This window comes from Scylla paramamosain, chromosome 2, assembly GCF_035594125.1.
Source record: "Scylla paramamosain isolate STU-SP2022 chromosome 2, ASM3559412v1, whole genome shotgun sequence".
NCBI classification, from domain to species: domain Eukaryota; kingdom Metazoa; phylum Arthropoda; class Malacostraca; order Decapoda; family Portunidae; genus Scylla; species Scylla paramamosain.
This window is the reverse complement of record NC_087152.1, coordinates 31,965,770-31,982,977: the sequence shown is the minus strand read 5'-3', so window position 1 is coordinate 31,982,977 and position 17,208 is coordinate 31,965,770. Positions and strand designations below refer to the sequence as shown.

General features: G+C 40.4%; 2 protein-coding genes and 1 long non-coding RNA gene across 11 annotated transcripts in view; 2 read left to right on the top strand and 1 right to left on the bottom strand.

The window, feature by feature from the left end:
* Positions 1 to 17,208, top strand: part of LOC135113582 (uncharacterized) — a 346,462-nt gene that overhangs the window by 273,142 nt on the left and 56,112 nt on the right. For all 3 annotated transcript variants that reach the window (XR_010274887.1, XR_010274885.1, XR_010274888.1), the window contains exon 6: positions 13,969 to 14,040. This is a non-coding gene — a long non-coding RNA (uncharacterized LOC135113582). The remainder of the gene's footprint in view (positions 1 to 13,968; positions 14,041 to 17,208) is intronic.
* LOC135113544 (ras-related protein Rap-1b-like) overlaps positions 1 to 17,208 on the bottom strand; it is a 229,152-nt gene that overhangs the window by 207,252 nt on the left and 4,692 nt on the right. The gene's annotated exons all lie outside the window — the stretch shown is intronic.
* Positions 672 to 2,006, top strand: LOC135113574 (jerky protein homolog). Its single transcript, XM_064028859.1, has 2 exons — positions 672 to 1,016; positions 1,150 to 2,006. The coding sequence occupies exons 1-2, from the start codon at positions 709 to 711 to the stop codon at positions 1,274 to 1,276; spliced, it is 435 nt and encodes a 144-aa protein (XP_063884929.1). The 5' UTR covers positions 672 to 708; the 3' UTR covers positions 1,277 to 2,006.

Below are 17,208 nucleotides of genomic sequence, written 5' to 3'. Positions count from 1 at the left end.
AAAATGTAAGAATAATGTGGAAGGCAAAAATTTAATTGATGATGATGGATTTAAAAAAAAAAAAGAGAAAGGAAAAGAGAAGAAAGAACGAAGATGGAAATGGATGAGAGAAGAGGTGCGATAGAAGTAAAGGAAGAAAAATGTGAAAAAAAAAACAGGCAGCTCGGTAGAGACGGAGAAAGGAGGCAATGAATAATTGTGAAGCTTTATTTTTTTCTTTACATTTTGTTAACAACACTAGTGAAATTGTAGTAGTAGTAGTAGTAGTAGTAGTAGTAGTAGTACAGTAAAATCCCTCTCATCCGGCATTCGAGTATCCGGCAGCTTCAAGTATCCGGCACATTTTTCCCCGAGCCTTAAAATCATTAAAAAATCAATATGTATTCATAAAATCGATTAAAATTCCCGCACGAGGCATACTATGTCCCCTCGCCACCAGAGCGCACTGTTTCGCGCCACCCGCGGCCCACTGCACTGTGTTTACTCAGTGATTCAGTCCCGTGTGTGCACTGTTTATCGCCTGACGCCTTCATCATGCCTAAAGTTGTAGAAAAGAGGAAGCGTGTTGTGCTTACACTTAAGCAGAAGGTAGACATTTGTCGACGATTAGAGAGAGGTGAAAGCAGACAGCAACTAATGGCGGAATATGGTGTGGGCTCATCAACTATTTATGACTTTAAATCCCAAACGAAAAAGTTGCAGGATTACATGAAAGCCACTGACACCCCAAAGGCAGCGGAAAATCGTCACACACTGCAGTATCCTCGTGGTGAAATGATGGACAAAGTGTTATACAAGTGGTTCAGCTTGAAAAGATCAGAAAGAATCACAATTACAGGCCCAATGCTACAAGAGAAAGGGCGTGATTTAGCTAAGAACATGGGCGAGGAAGGGGCATGCCAGTTCTCTGATGGCTGGCTCCACAGGTTCAAGGTTCGTCACGGCATAAGGAAGCTGGACATCTCGGGAGAATCAAAATCTGCCAACTTACCCTCGGCTGAAGAGTTTGTCGACAGGTAAGAATAAAGAGAGAGAGAGAGAGAGAGAGAGAGAGAGAGAGAGAGAGAGAGAGAGAGAGAGAGAGAGAGAGAGAGAGAAAGCCAACCTAATTTCTTTATATAAACCCTTTTCTGTTTTTATTTCTTATAGGTTTGCGAAGATAGTTGAGGAGCATAACCTGACGTCTGAGCAGATTTACAACGCTGACGAGACTGGCCTGTTCTACCGCTGTCTGCCAAGAACTACACTTGCAAGCGAGTCAGAGCAAACTTGTTAATTATGAGGACGGCACAATCCCCGAGTTCCAAAAACAGTTTAATGTTAAGATGCGATATTCATGGCTTCACTTGCTTGGCTAGACTGTAAAAGGCAAACATTGATGCGATGTTGGCGCAAATTGTACCCTTTGATGATGTGTGATGATGAGGAGTTTGAAGGGTTTGTAGGTGGCATGAAAAATTCGGTGGTGAGCGAGCTGAGGGAAATGGGGGGAAATGTGCAACTTAAAGTGACAGATGAAGCGTTACAGGAATGGGTGGACGTGGACGAAAATCAGGCCGTAACATTCACTCTCACAAACAAGGAACTTATCAACGCTGTAGTAGAAGATCATTTGGAGAAAATTAGTGATGATAGTGATGATGATGATGATGATAATGAGCCTAAAGTAACTCGGGAACAGGCTGCGAAACACATAGCTGGCTTTGTCAGGTTTGCTGAGCAGTGCACATACATGTCAATCCGAGATGTTATGACCCTTCACTGCATTGAGAATGAATTTTTGCTGCAAAGAAGAAGGAGCTGCAAACAAGGAGACATTAGAAACTATTTTAAAGTGGCTTGTAAGGGAAAAGAAGTGGGGCAAACAAGTATAGAATCTGATGATGTTGATGACCCGGAGGGTGTTGAATGAGAGGTGTGGGGAGCGAAAAAGTGTCACAAACACTCGTACATTTTCATATCTTTATTGTATGCTATACATGTTGGCTAATATTGAATAAAGCAAATAAGTGTATACGTGCGTTATTTTTGTAACCCATCAACTTATTTATAAGAGCAAAGTATTAAAGAGAATGTTAGTACAGTAGTATTGTGTGTTGGTGAGTGTGAGGTGGCAGCGCGGGTGGCGACGCGCGCCACGGCGATCAGCTGATCTTTGTTATGGTAAGATGCGTGAGTGTAGGGTGGTGATTGTGGACATAATTTCACTTCTATTCAAGTATTCGGCAACTTCTGGTATCCGGCATGTCGGCGGTCCCGTTGATGCCGGATAAGAGGGATTTTACTGTAGTAGTAGTAGTAGTAGTAGTGGTGGTGATGGTGGTGGTGGTAATGATAGCCAGTAGTATTAGTATTAGTAGTTGTAGTAGTATTGTAGTAGTAGTAGTAGTAGTAGTGATAATAAAAGGATTGATGATGATAAGATTTTAATGACGGTAATAGTAATAATAACAATAATAATAAGGATAATAATTATTATAATAATGACAACATCGACAAGAAGAACAGCTAAACAACAACAAGTGTATGATGATGATGATGATAACACCGTTAATTATTGTAATGTAGGTCCATTCATCGTCTTTGTGTGTGTGTGTGTGTGTGTGTGTGTGTGTGTGTGTGTGTGTGTGTGCGCGTGCGTGCGTGCGTGCGTGCGCGCGCGCGCGCGCGCTAAGAGTTCATGTCAGTGCGTGTGTCTGACAGTTTACAGTTTACTGCAATACACGTCACCAGGAATGAAACATGGCGCTTTGTTAGTGTTGAGTGCTGCGCGCACACACACACACACACACACACACACACGTATATGTAAATTTCCAAAACTACATTCATAGTTTTATCACATTCACACTCACATATAGAAAAGAAACAGAAAAAATATATATATATGTAAAGGATTGCCAAAGTCTCCCAACGGTTTCAATAACACACACACACACACACACAAAAAAAAAAAAATCTGGAAATACTTTGATCCGAAGTTTTAGTTTGTCACCAACGAAAGCTGCTGTTATTTTTTCTCTTTCATCTTTTCTTTATTAACATGCGAAATTAAGTGACAAAGTCGCTGACGCTTCTGATTAAAAATAATAAATAAATGCAAAGGAGGAAAAAGAAAAATGAAAAGAATTACTTCAAAAGAAATTATAAAGTCAAATTTTTTTTTATTTTTCAAAGATGATTTTTTTGATGTTTAAGAATACTCCCCCCACTTTTTTTTATTCTTTCGCGCTGATGACACACAAAAGCGTTCTCCATCCCTCCTCTTCCTCCTCCTACCCCCTCCTCCTCCTCCTCCTCCTCCTCCTCCTCCTCCTCCTCCTCCTCCTCCTCCTCCTCCTCCTTTTCTTTTTTTTTTATTCTCGTATTCTGTACCTTAATTAACCGTTCCTCTAAAATTATGCTTTTGTCTTTGTATTATTCTTTTCCTATCCTACTCATTTCGCTTCTTTTTTCGTCTTTTACTTATTTTTTTCTTCTCAGTTGTGGTTTACTTCCTCTCTTCTATTCATGTATTTTATTTTTCCATATTACATTTTTTCCCATATCTCAAGTTACTCTTTTTGTCTTTATTTTTGTGTTTTTCTCTTCATTTGTTCTTCCCGAATGTATTTCTCTCTCTCTCTCTCTCTCTCTCTCTCTCTCTCTCTCTCTCTCTCTCTCTCTCTCTCTCTCTCTCTCTCTCTCTCTCTCTCTCTCTCTCTACGTGGAGGAAACTATTTTTTAACTTTTTCCTTTCTGATTTCTTCCCTTCCCTTCCCTTTTTCCCTGTCCTTTTTCTTCCGTTCCTTTCCCTTCCTTTTCTTCCCTTCCTTTCCCTTCCCTTACTTCCCTTTTGTTCTGTTTCCTCCCGTTTCCTTCCCTTCCCCTTCCTTTCTTTTCTGTTCCATATCCTTCCCTTCTCCTCCCTTCCCTTCCCTTCCCTCCCTTCCCTTCCCTTCCCTTCCCTTCCCTTCTTTTTATTCTATATTACCGTAGGTACCAATGTTTTTTTCCCCTAACACCATTTATTAATTTCTCTCCCTTCCCTTCCATTATCTTTTTTTTTTTCCTTCCTTTTCTTTTCTTGTCCTTTTTGTTTGTCGTTTTTCCTCCCTCTTCCCTTTTCCCTCTATATTTCAACTTCTCGTCCTTAACTTGTCTTTACTTTCTTCTTTATGTTTTTCTTTAAAAAAAAAAAAATTATATATATATATATATATATATATATATATATATATATATATATATATATATATATATATATATATATATATATATATATATATATATATATATATATATATATATATATATATATATATATATATATATATATATATATATATATATCCCTCTCCCTTCCCTACTGTTTCTCTCCCTTCTGCTCCCTTCCCATATCCTTTCCATTCCCTTTCGTTTTTTTTCATATCTCACTTCGCCTGCCTTTCATCTTTTTCCATTCCTTAATATCTCGTATGTTCCTTTTACTATTCCCTTCCCTTCCCTTTCCTTTCCTTTCCTTTCCTTTCCTTTCCTTTCCTTTCCCTTCCTTTCCTTTCCTTTCCTTTCCTTTCCTTTCCTTTCCTTTCCTTTCCTTCCCTTCCCTTCCCTTCCCTTCCCTTCCTTTCTTTTATCTCTTTTCTTTCTTCCCTTCTCTTCCTTACTTCTCCACTCTCCTTTCATCTCGTCCTTTTCATATTTTCATGACAGGATGGAAACGATCTTGACTCCTCCTCCTCCTCCTCCTCCTCCTCCTCCTCCTCCTCCTCCTCCTCCTCCTCCTCCTCCTCCTCCTCCTCCTCCTCCTCCTCCTCCTCCTCCCCCTTTACATCAGCAAATGCCTTGAAGAAGAAAAAAATGGAATGTATGTAAAAGATAATAATTATAAAGAAGGGAGAAGTTGATAAACAAAAAAATTATAGAAGGTATTTATAAATTCAGGGAGGGGATTTTCTTATTTATGTGGTTAATTTCGTCGAGAGAGAGAGAGAGAGAGAGAGAGAGAGAGAGAGAGAGAGAGAGAGAGAGAGAGAGAGAGAGAGAGAGAGATGTACGTTGAATAAGTATTACAGGCCAGACAAAAAGCAGATGAAGAATGAAAGAAGACAGAGAAGAGGAGGATTGCAGAGGGGGAGGAGAAACCAGAAAGAACAAAAGGAAGTAAATGGCGTAGTAGTAGCAGTAGTAGTTGTAGTAGTAGTAGTAGTAGTAGTAGTAGTAGTAGTAGTAGTAGTAACAGGATCAGCAGCAGGAATGACGCAGATGATGATGTTAATTATAGTAAAAGCAACAATAGTAGTAATAATAGTAATGATTATCACAATAAAAATAATATTAATGATAATAAAAATAATGATAACAATTCTACTAATAATAATAACAGTAAGAACAACAACAACAATAACAATAATAATAAACTATATATATATATATATATATATATATATATATATATATATATATATATATATATATATATATATATATATATATATATTTAAATAACTAAAACCAAAGTTATTTTCCTTTAAACAGAGACACCAGCGTGGGAAAAAAAATCTACAAAAAATGTGTTAATTAATAGAGGTCGTCTGGAAGAGGATGGAGGAGAAAGAAAGAAAGAGTTGGAGGAGGACAAGGAAGGACGGGGAGGAGAAGGAGGCGTCCCTAGGATGGCTTTGTGACCTAAAAAATATATCAAAGAAAATACTCTCCCCTTTTGGTTTGGGAATAGTAGGGATGGAAAAAGTGGAGAGGAAAAGCGGCAGCGCCAGTCTTTAGCAGGCGGGGGAGGATGGGTGATAGCGAGGAATAGAGAAGAAGGGAAGGAGGTAAGGTGCTGTGCTGCGAGGTTTGGAGGAGAAGGGAAGGAAGCGGTACTGGAGCTGAAGAGGAAGGGAAAGGAGGAGGAAGGAGATACTGGGATTTGGAGAGAAAGTAGAGAAGGGAGAAGATATAAAGGCCAGGGAAGAAGTAGAAAGATATGCAGGGAATTGGCGTGAAAAGTACACAGTAAGTACTTGAGGAAGGAAGGACTGGAGGGAAAGAAGGAAGTACTGCCTGTTGGAGAGGAATGGGGAAGGGAAGGTCGTGGGGTTGAAGAGGAAGGGAAAAAGAGGAACAGGGGAAAAAGAGACGGAGGGAGAGGAGCCACCAATAGTGGTTAGTAAGGAAAGGAGAGGTATTGTTGGGGAGTTTGGGAGGAAAGAAGGTACTGAGGAAGGTCGTGGCAGTGAGTGTGTATGTAGTAGTAGTAGTAGTAGTAGTAGTAGTAGTAGTAGTAAGTAAATGGTAGTCGAAAGAAGAGAAGCAGCAGCATTGTGATAGGGATGGCTGTAAAAAGTATTATTGTAGCAATAGCAATATCGCGTAGCAGTAGCAGGGAACGTTTCTAACTACTGAAAATAGCATGGGCCACTTCAAGTTTGCTTCTGCAGAATACGTTCCGTTCTGTTCCACATTGCCTCTTATTTTGGTATCAGCACCTTTCCTGGAGCGAAAATACTCCTGGCCAACGGACCAAACGATGTCACTGAGTAGTAGTAATAATAGTAGTAGCAGTAGTAGTAGTAGTAGTAGTAATAGTAGTAGTAGTAGTAATAGTAGAAGTAGTGATAGTAGTAGTAGTAGTAGTAATAGTAGTAGTAGTAGTAGTAGTAGTAGTAATTGTTGTAATAGAGGTGGTGGTGATGGTGGTTGTGGTGATAATAGTTGTCAGTATCTGTAGAAGGAGGTCAGAAAGTAATAAAGATAGTAGATGTGGTAATTACGATAACGTCAGAAACGAATGAAGAGAAAGAAAGAAGAGAGGGCATAACTGGAGGAGGAGGAGAAGGAGGAGGAGGAGGAGGAGGAGGAGGAGGAGGAGGAGGAGGAGGAAAAGAGGGAAAAGACTTGCTCTTTGTAGTGCCCACTAATGGAGGGAGAAATTCCTACATCGCCTAAGGGCCTTTACTCCTCCCCATTCCAGCCCCACCCTGCTTCACCCCGCCCCGCCCTACCCTATCCCACCACTCCCCTCCCCCCGCCACGCCCCTGGAATAATATTTATCCCTTCCTTCTCCGTCCCCTAATCGCCTGTGTCGCCGCCCCAATCAAACCTTATCCCCCTCCTCCCCTCCTCCCCTCTCCCACCCTTCCATCCACGCCCTTCTTCACCTATCTCTTCTCCCTCTCCGCTTTTCTCATCTAGCTTCTTCCTTTCTTGATCCCTTCTAAGTCCTCCCTTGTTTTCTCCCTGACCCTTCTACTTCTTTCCCTTTTTATCTTTTCTCTACACACCTCCCTTTTTATTCTTTTCCTTCCCTTCCAGACCACACCCCAGCATCTCTCGGTCTTTCTGCTCCCCAACCATTTCCCAAACCTCTCCCCTTCCTTCTCCAATTCTCCACACTTCTCCCTTTCTCATTTCATTCCCCTCCCAGCCTTCGTCCCTCCACCGCGCCTGCCTTCCACCCTCTAAGCCCTCATTTCAGACTCCCACGTCCGCTTTTACCCACTCTTACGCGCTCGCCCCACCCAGCCACACCCTACCCGGCCCTCACCCTCCTGACCCTCACTCCAATCTTCAGTGGACGCGCTCTCCCTCCCTCCCTCCCGCTCTCTCTCTCCCTCTCTCCCTCTCTCGCCTTAAGCTAAAGTAAACGAACCCCAATCTATTTTTGGGGGGCGGGAACTGTAGAGAGGAAGAAAACATTGCTGCCCACCATTATACGTAAACTGTTAAAACATTATTGCGTCTTTTATACCATAGACGAGAATGTTTTCCGGCAGTCTTTTTTTCTTCCTTTTTTTTCTTTCTTTGTGTCTGTGGTCGTTGCTGTGATGATTTTTCTTTTTCTTTTTTTTTTGTTGACTTTTCTCTCTTTTTTTTTTTTGTGTGTGTGTTGAGCAACCGCTGTATTTTTGTTGCTAGTTTTCGTTGTTGTTGTTGTTGTTGTTGTTGTTGTCGTTGTCGTTGTTGTTGTTGTTGTTGTTGTTGTTGTTGTTATTGCTGCTGCTTCTGCTTCAGGCACGTCCATTTTGGAGCTTTGTAGTGTCGCGTTGCTGACAGAAGGCTGCGCTACGTTTATAGTTCATGTTTTTCCTTTTTTTCATATTTTTCTGGCTATTTTTCTTACTATTATTCATTTCATTTTATTTATTTATTCATTTATTTATTTTTATTTATTTATTTATTTGTTTATTACTTTATTTATTTATTTATTTATTTATTATAATGTTACTTCATTATAAATTACGTCAGAGTTTGTCCTGTTATTATTCCCCGCCCCTCTTTTCTTCACATTTTTTTCTTTTCTTTTCGTTCATTGTTAGTCATATTTTCATTATTTTTTTATGTTATATATTTTGTACCATTTAGTTTGTATTTGTCATTGTGTGTGTGTGTATATGTGTGTGTGTGCGTGATTTATTAGTGTTCGTTTTTTACTTGCCTTTTTTTTTGTGTGTGTTCTTTCCAACGTTTATTTTCTTACGGTCTTCTTCCATTTATGTTCTTGTTGTCTTTTATTTTAACGACGGTATTGTTACAGTTTTAGTTCCTCTGTATCGGTTTTTACCATATTCGTTTGCTTTATGATTGTATAAGTCGACGTATAAATATTCCTTTGGTTCGCTGACGATGTTCGCATTTTTCCCTTCAACAGATCGTTTTAGTGATTCATGTGTCATAATTTTGCTGTATTATATGTATTTTATTTATAATTTATTTTTTTATTTCTAATTTCTTTGTTTTCCTGTAGTTATCTACTTCATTTCATTATTTTCATGATTTCATTATACTTCTGATTCCGCCTTATGGCGAAAACTTTCACTCACGCACGAGAAACTCAAAGTATCATATTCTCTCTCTCTCTCTCTCTCTCTCTCTCTCTCTCTCTCTCTCTCTCTCTCTCTCTCTCTCTCTCTCTCTCTCTCTCTCTCTCTCTCTCTCTCTCTCTCTCTCTCTCTCTCTCTCTCTCTCTCTCTCTCTCTCTCTCTCTCTCTCTCTCTCTCTCTCTCTCTCTCTCTCTCTCTCTCTCTCTCTCTCTCTCTCTCTCTCTCTCTCTCTCTCTCTCTCTCTGTATTATCATTGTTTTAATTTTCTTCCTTAAACTCCTCAAGCAAGTTTCATCATTATTCTTCGTGGTAAAAATTCACAATAGGACTTAATTTCATCCTCAGAAAACGAATGTTTTATTTTCACATGTTGCTCTCTTAAGTTTATCATTTTACAACTTTTCTTATCTCTGCAATTAGCACACTGAAATTATTCCACTATATTTTCTTTCTTTGATGATAATTTTCGTTTATATCGTGTTTTCTCGCAATTTTTTTTTCTTTTCTGCACGCAAAACAAATTTTTCTTAATATTTCAAGTTAATCAACCACTGTTTTTCTCAACGAAGCTTCTTTCTTTCTTTCTTTCTTTCTTTCTTTTTTTTTTTTTTTTTCATTTCATCCTTGAACTAATTATCGTTATTTTGGTTTCTGCACATCATAAATTTGTTTCAACTCTAGTTTTTCGCCATCAACACTGAGGCTAATTCTCTATTCTATTTTCCGTTAAATTTATTATCATTACTTATATTTTTGCACACACTAACATTTTTCAGATCTGCATACTTTTCTCATCTTTAACACTTAAACACTTTTATTACCTTCCCCTTGAAAACATAATTACTTTTTCTCTTGTGGCTCGCATACAATACGTTCTTCTCACTAATAATATAATTACTCTCTGAATTCCTCTTCTCCCTCTATGAACTCATTTTTTCCATTTTCTTTTATCTCCTCAGCTCCATTCATCTATGAAAAGAAGCAGATTAAGTATTCATACCCCGGAGACAATCCTATTTTTTGTGTCTTCTTAAACCTTAGCATTAACTCTCTCTCTCTCTCTCTCTCTCTCTCTCTCTCTCTCTCTCTCTCTCTCTCTCTCTCTCTCTCTCTCTCTCTCTCTCTCTCTCTCTCTCTCTCTCTCTCTCTAAAATTCGTGTCATTTTTGGTTAACAGGAATAACAATAACTACTGCTGCTGCTGCTGCTGCTGCTGTTCTCTCTCTCTCTCTCTCTCTCTCTCTCTCTCTCTCTCTCTCTCTCTCTCTCTCTCTCTCTCTCTCTCTCTCTCTCTCTCTCTCTCTCTCTCTCTCTCTCTCTCTCTCTCTCTCTCTCTCTCTCTCTCTCTCTCTCTCTCTCTCTCTCTCTCTCTCTCTCTCTTCCCGCCCGCAAATCACGTCCCAACTGACACGAGGCGTAATTAGCTACATGCCCAAGAGGATCTCGGGGTTGGAAATGGTCTGATGAACTATTGGCCTTCAGTAGGACAGTCGCTGCAGGCTAAGCAGATCAAGAAGCCACCCGCCCCCGCCAACTCCTCCCCTGTCCGTGATGCCGCTGATAGGTGAATCCCTGTTGTTTTTCCATTTCAAAATTTTTGTACTTCAAGGTTTTTCAATCACCTGATCTGCTGGTCTTGGTCTAAGCTACTTTTCAAACATTTGATTAGGGAAATGATGGAAAATCAAAGTATTAACCCTCTGAAAAAAAAAATGTATAGAAAATGTGGTAGAGTCTGACAAAAGCGAGGGCAGAAAGAGAGAGAGAAAGAGAGAGAGAGAGAGTCTATGTTTACTGTTAAGTACCCGAAGATTATGACTCCCAGGATAGAGTACATACAATGCTGTGGGATACCCTTGGTGTCTTACATTCGAGTGTTACATAGCAGCCACAATTACTGCACACAGACATGTAAATTTACATAATCCCATAAGACAGTGAACACGCTCCCTGTATCCGATGAGCAGCCACCTCTCCATAAACTTGCTTCTTTCTTGATTCTTTTTTCATTAATATAATTAATTGCTTCAGAGACACGCATTCATTGTAAGCTTCATGATTTTTGCAATATATTCTTTGGTTATTATCTTATTTCGTTTCCTATATACAGATAGGAGGCATTTCGATCAAAGGTTATTTTTGTTCTTAACAAGCCATCGCTGATACGTGATCATCTCCACAGTTTTTCTTATGGGTTAATACTTTAATGCCATTATTGTTTTTCTGTTGATATTTTTGAAAATCAGCGTATGAAAAGGCTCTTTAGATAAGGTGATTGGAATTATTTGAAGTATACAAATTCTGGAAATTGGCAAGAACATTATGAATTCATCACTCGGTGGCCTCGAGGGAAGGAGAAGGAAGGTTAGCTAAGCTTGCAGCAGCTGTACGTAAGCAGTGTGCCCGGTGTCAAGCAAGCTGTGTCCGGAGAAGGTACACGGTGAGAGAGATGGCATCGTTATCTCAAACGAATTCTGTACACTTTACCCACGCTTGATTCTAGTCCTGCTGATAGAGAGAGAGAGAGAGAGAGAGAGAGAGAGAGAGAGAGAGAGAGAGAGAGAGAGAGAGAGAGAGAGAGAGAGAGGTAAACTTCCCACATAAACTTCGTCAGGTATCCAATATCTAATGTTGTTTTACCCACGTTTTTGTGTTTGGTGTTGCTTTAGAAAACACACTCACGCTAGTTAACCTTCCTTTCCTTCCACCCTTCCTCCCTCCATCCCGGGACACGTGTTTGTTCTTTACTCTGTTTTGTGTTGTTTATGGAGATAGCGTGTGGCACCAATACAGGGAGGGACTTCCCCAGTGTCCGCTCTTATGTTGCCCTGTCCGTGTCCGTTCCTCTGTGCTTATCCATGTTTTCCCTCTCGTTTTTGTCTTTGTGTTTGTCTCGTTTCTCTCTCTCTCTCTCTCTCTCTCTCTCTCTCTCTCTCTCTCTCTCTCTCTCTCTCTCTCTCTCTCTCTCTCTCTCTCTCTCTCTCTCTCTCTCTCTCTCTCTCTCTCTCTCTCTCTCTCTCTCACACACAGAGCCAAATTGCCTCATCCTTTCTCCTAGACACCATCGCCTACGCGCCGTCAGACACACACTTGCACATTTGCAGACACACATTTCCAAACGCAAATAAACACAAGCGCCAGTGCGATATTGATTCGGACCAGTCTGGCACCGGATTCTGACTCGCCTGTCAAATTTTATCCGCTTTCAGATAATAGGTGGAAAACTATGACACTGATTTGTGACCTCTCGCTTGACCTAACTGGCCTGCTATTTGTACATGCAGTTATGGCTCACAGAGATTTGCAGTGGTATGGAAATGAGTGTGTTACGGTGAAAATTGCAGTTATGACAGCGAGATATGCGTTTCTAATGGGGTCTTTGACATAAATACCTTCCTTGTAGAATATATATCGATATTGTTTATTTTATTTTATCCATTCCAATCGACCAGGCAGACTTCATTCAATTTTAGGGTCTGGATTCCCATTACACACACACACACACACACACACACACACACACACACACACACACACACACACACACACACACACACACACACACACACACACACACACACACACACACACATTCCTCAGCAGCATATGCGATGAGCCAATCCTATCAGCACGACGCCAGGCACATAAGGGAAAAGCGAGTGGGCAAATCCATTTACAACCTCGGTATTACACTCGGTGCGTGAATATGGCGTCCCTGTCTTGAACTTTTATTGCCTCAGAGAGAGAGAGAGAGAGAGAGAGAGAGAGAGAGAGAGAGAGAGAGAGAGAGAGAGAGAGAGAATTACCTTAGTATTTTAGCAACTTTACTCGTTTTCCTCTCATGTTTATAGAGCCTCATTTTTTTTCTTTTTTCTGGGTGTGTTGGTGTGTTTGATTATTTTTTTTTATTTTTATGTTTTTCCTATTAATTTTTATACCTGGAGTTTTTTTTTCTCCTAAATAATTTTCTTCTCCCTATAAGACACTTTTCTGTCTATATTTTCATAAGTATGTATTTCCTGTGTGTTTTTATTTTATTTTATTTTATTTTTGCCAGTTTCGGTGTATGATTTCCCCATTTTTCCCATTTTGTGTATGTTTTTTTTCGTATGACTTTTTTTTTTTACTTTACATCGTCATTTTTTTTTTCGTACCTTTTCTGTATAAAAAAAAAAAAAAGTTTTCCTGTATTTATATCATCCGATGCTATTTCTTCCCGCTTTCCTGCCTAGAAATTTTTCCTATATATTTTTACCCTACATCTTTTTCCCTCTACAGATATATTAGCCAACAGTGTATTTCACCGTATATATATTTTGAGACTATTTTTTCCTCCCCGTCTACATCTTTTTTCCTCTACAAAGTAACATATTTCCACCCTGATCTGTATTTTTCCTTCTATTTTCCCATCAATTTCCAGGCCTTACTATTATTATTATTATTATTATTATTATTATTATTATTATTATTATTATTATTATTATTATTATTATTATTTATCTATTTATTTATTTATTTATTTATTTATTTATTTATTTATTTATTTATTTTTATTTATTTTTTTCTCATCTACCACCTCTCTCTCTCTCTCTCTCTCTCTCTCTCTCTCTCTCTCTCTCTCTCTCTCTCTCTCTCTCTCTCTCTCTCTCTCTCTCTCTCTCTCTCTCTCTCTCTCTCTCTCTCTCTCTCTCTCTCTCTCTCTCTCTCTCTCTCTCTCTCTCTCTCTCTCTCTCTGTAGGCCTATCTGCTATTGTTGAATACAAGAATGGGAACACAGACAAGCACGGGACAGCACTATGAACTTCACGCAAGGCAGAGTCTGTCCTTTGAAATTTGTGATGAGAGTTCGACGGGACTACACGCTTAGCTGGTTGTTCTCTCTCTCTCTCTCTCTCTCTCTCTCTCTCTCTCTCTCTCTCTCTCTCTCTCTCTCTCTCTCTCTCTCTCTCTCTCTCTCTCTCTCTCTCTCTCTCTCTCTCTCTCTCTCTCTCTCTCTCTCTCTCTCTCTCTCTCTCTCATTTCATGTTGTAACTAACAGTGAATTAATAGTGAAAAGAAACATCTCAGAGAGTCTTTTTAATATTCTATGGTAATTATGATATTTTTTTATGGTAATGATAAATGATGATTTGTTTTTTTCATGTTTCTCTTCATCTCTATTCCACAGTGCACCGAGGAGGAGCGGAGAGAGGCGAGTGTGGAGGAGAATGTTGCTATACTTCATGATTCTTCCAGTAAGGTAAGTTAATCCACCTATTATTTTGCTGAGGTGAGCAATGAGGAAGGAAGCGTCTAGGATGGAGAAGTGCGTGGGTGGGTTGTGTGTGTGTGTGTGTGTGTGTGTGTGTGTGTGTGTGTGTGTGTGTGTGTGTGTGTGTGTGTGTGTGTGTGTGTGTGTGTGTGTGTGAAAACATCAAAGTTTGAGTTCCGAAGTCTGTGGAAGGGTTAGCGTTGCATGTTTACAAGAGGAAAGTTCTGAGTGTTGTTGTTGGTTGTGGTGGTTGTGTTTGATATATCGCCTTACTCCCGTGCTGGCTGTGTTGTTTGTACCGCGTTGAGTGTTGCTGGTTGTGTTATTGGTACATTTTTGTGGTGTTACGCGTTGTATTACTGTTTCTGTGTTTTACTACTGGTGTTAGTGCTACTGCGACTGTTATTGCTGCTGCTGTTTCTAACACCAGCTTTACTACTACTACTACTACTACTACTACTACTACTACTACTACTACTACTACTACTACTACTACTACTACTACTACTACTACTACTACTACCACCACTAATGATAATAATAATAATAATAATAATAATAATAATAATAATAATAATAATAATGATACGTAGACTACTATTATATTACTACTATTGCTGCTACTATTCTTGCTGGCATTCCTGTTATTACCGTTATTACTATTACTAGCACCAATAAAACTGATAATGATATGCATTGATTTTAATTCGTACATGGCAATACTTTTATTACTAAAACTACCAAAACACCTGACTACTACAAGCACCACCACCATTTTCACCGCCAACACCACAGACATCACCGCATAAACACATTAATCTCCCTACTAGCCAGCACTTCCTCCCCTGTGTCGTTTCCCGCTCCCAAGACTTGCTCTCACACATGGCGTAAATTTCATCCACGGTGAGCCGCCCTCGCCTCTGTCACCTATCGCACAACATTCAGGTGTGTGGAAAGAGAGGAAAGTAATGCAAAATAAGTCATAGGAGTCATGTATGTATTTCACTGCCTCCCTTAGCTTCTCCTGGCTTACCTACCACGACCTCGGCCCCGTCAAGATGCCAGTGACCTTCGGGTACTCACTTACGTCAATGTCTGTCACTCAATACCCTTCGAGGAGTGTCAGAAGCGAGATATTGGAAGCTATCCATTACCATCACTGCCTTTCCTTCTCTCGCCTCCTACCACCGCCGCCACTAAGGAACACAAAAGAAGGACAAAACAGCAGCCCTACCTTATTTATTTATGTGCGTATGGGTGTTTTATTTTTTCCATATTTTCTCCTTTAATTTTTTCCCTTACAAGTCTATTTTCAGTGAGCAGCACCTAATATTATAACGCAAAACCATTGAAGCATCACGTATTTTTCTCCGTAGTATACAGGTCCTTCTTTCTCCAGCATGTCACAACGCCAACCATTAAAAACACAAGGCATATTGCAGAGAACCCAGCTCACATCCACCTTAATACCTCGCAGCGGCCACCCACCAGCCCCGGTCTCTTTCCTGACACATCACGAAACGTCATACACACTCGTCTATGCTGCTACTTCATCTCTCGCGCCCCCTCTCTGTGTCATCTACCTTATTGCTCATCGAACATTAACAAAGGCAGCGTTCAGTGTTGGAAGTCACCATTCATGTACCTACATAACACCTATTTCATCTTTCTTGCAGCCATTACAAGAGGGGCTAGGGAGGGCATAGGGTAGGGTAGGGAAGAGGGATGTAAGGTAGGAAAGGACAGGGGAACAAGGCAAGGTAAAGCAAGTTTAAGGTAAAGACAGAGTAGGACAGAGGGAGGCAAGGTAGAACAGGACAGAGGAAAACAAGGCAAGTTAATGGCAAGACAAGGTTCAAAGGCAGAGCAGGACTGGGCACAAGTAAGGCAGGGATATCATGGGCCAGTTTCTCCCTCTCTCTTTCTTTCATGTTCTTTCATTCCCTTTCCCTGGCCCAGTTTGTATCAACCGCAGGCAAAGTTTCCGTGGCCTTTCCCTTCTCCACGCTCCCACTCACACTAAGGTTGCGTCACGAGCCTCAGGAAAACTACTCAGTGAATTCCCGCCCACTCTCCTCGCTCCCTGCTGCTCTCGCTTCTCGCTCTCATCTGTCGTATTCACTATCACTCGGCCTCTGTTACTTTCACAGGACATTCGCAGTCGTCACTCTCACTCTCTTTCATCGCTCTGCATTATCACTCTCACGTTCACTCTTACTCGGCACTCTCACTCACCCACCTTGCATGCAGTGGGCGTCCTGGTTTGGTTTAATATTTAAAGAAGGCAACCCTGTGTCCTTCACGACCTGCGTATATATACTTGTCACTCCACCGTGATTACTAGCGAATGCAGTCTGAGGAGGAGGAGGAGGAGGAGGAAGAGGAGGAGGAGGAGGAGGAGGAGGAGGAGGAGGAGAAAGAGGAGGAGGAGGAGGAAGAGGAGAAAGAGGAGGATGAGAAAGAGGAGGAGGAGGAGGAGGAGGAGGAGGAGGAGTAAAGGACAGATCAAGGCGAGAGTAAAGTGGAAGTTGACAGGTTACGAAAGTGAGTTGTGAATATTACTTGTACCTCTGCTGCTGCTTCTGATGCTAATTTCATAATATATTAATAATGATAGTAGCAGCAGCAGCAGGAACAATAGTAGTAGTAGTAGTAGTAGTAGTAGTAGTATTTCAAGACATTAATCCATCCATCCACAACTGCATGACCCAATTCTCACACCTGCTCCTCATCATGTGTTTCTCACAAGTCTGTTTGAATACCTAATCAGTGACTCACGGCCTGCCTTGCAACATCTCTTCTTAAGTATATTCTAGTCTAGGAAACTCGGACATTTCTATCACGTTCATTGAATCACGGAATAGAGGAAAAAAAATGTTACGCGATATTGCATCAGCAGGGAAGTCAGTTCGTGACGACCGTGGACGTCTCTTCGAAAAGTATACAGAAGTTGTCGTATTGAAGATTCCATCATAGTAATATTAAGGATAAGGAATTAATATTTAACGGCGGACACCTTTCATGTGCGATGACAAGGAAAGACAGAGATGTAGACAAAAAAACAAACAAACAAAGAAACTGATTGATAGACATACAGACAAGCAGGTAGGCAAAGACAGGCAGACAAGGAAACAAGCAAATAAGACAGGCAAACGC

Bases quoted from the DNA above. Each gene is read 5' to 3' on its own strand.
- LOC135113574 (XM_064028859.1), top strand. From the start codon at position 709: ATGAAAGCCACTGACACCCCAAAGGCAGCGGAAAATCGTCACACACTG. The intron at 1,017-1,149 runs GTAAGAATAAAG...TATTTCTTATAG, and splicing joins GCTGAAGAGTTTGTCGACAG to GTTTGCGAAGATAGTTGAGG.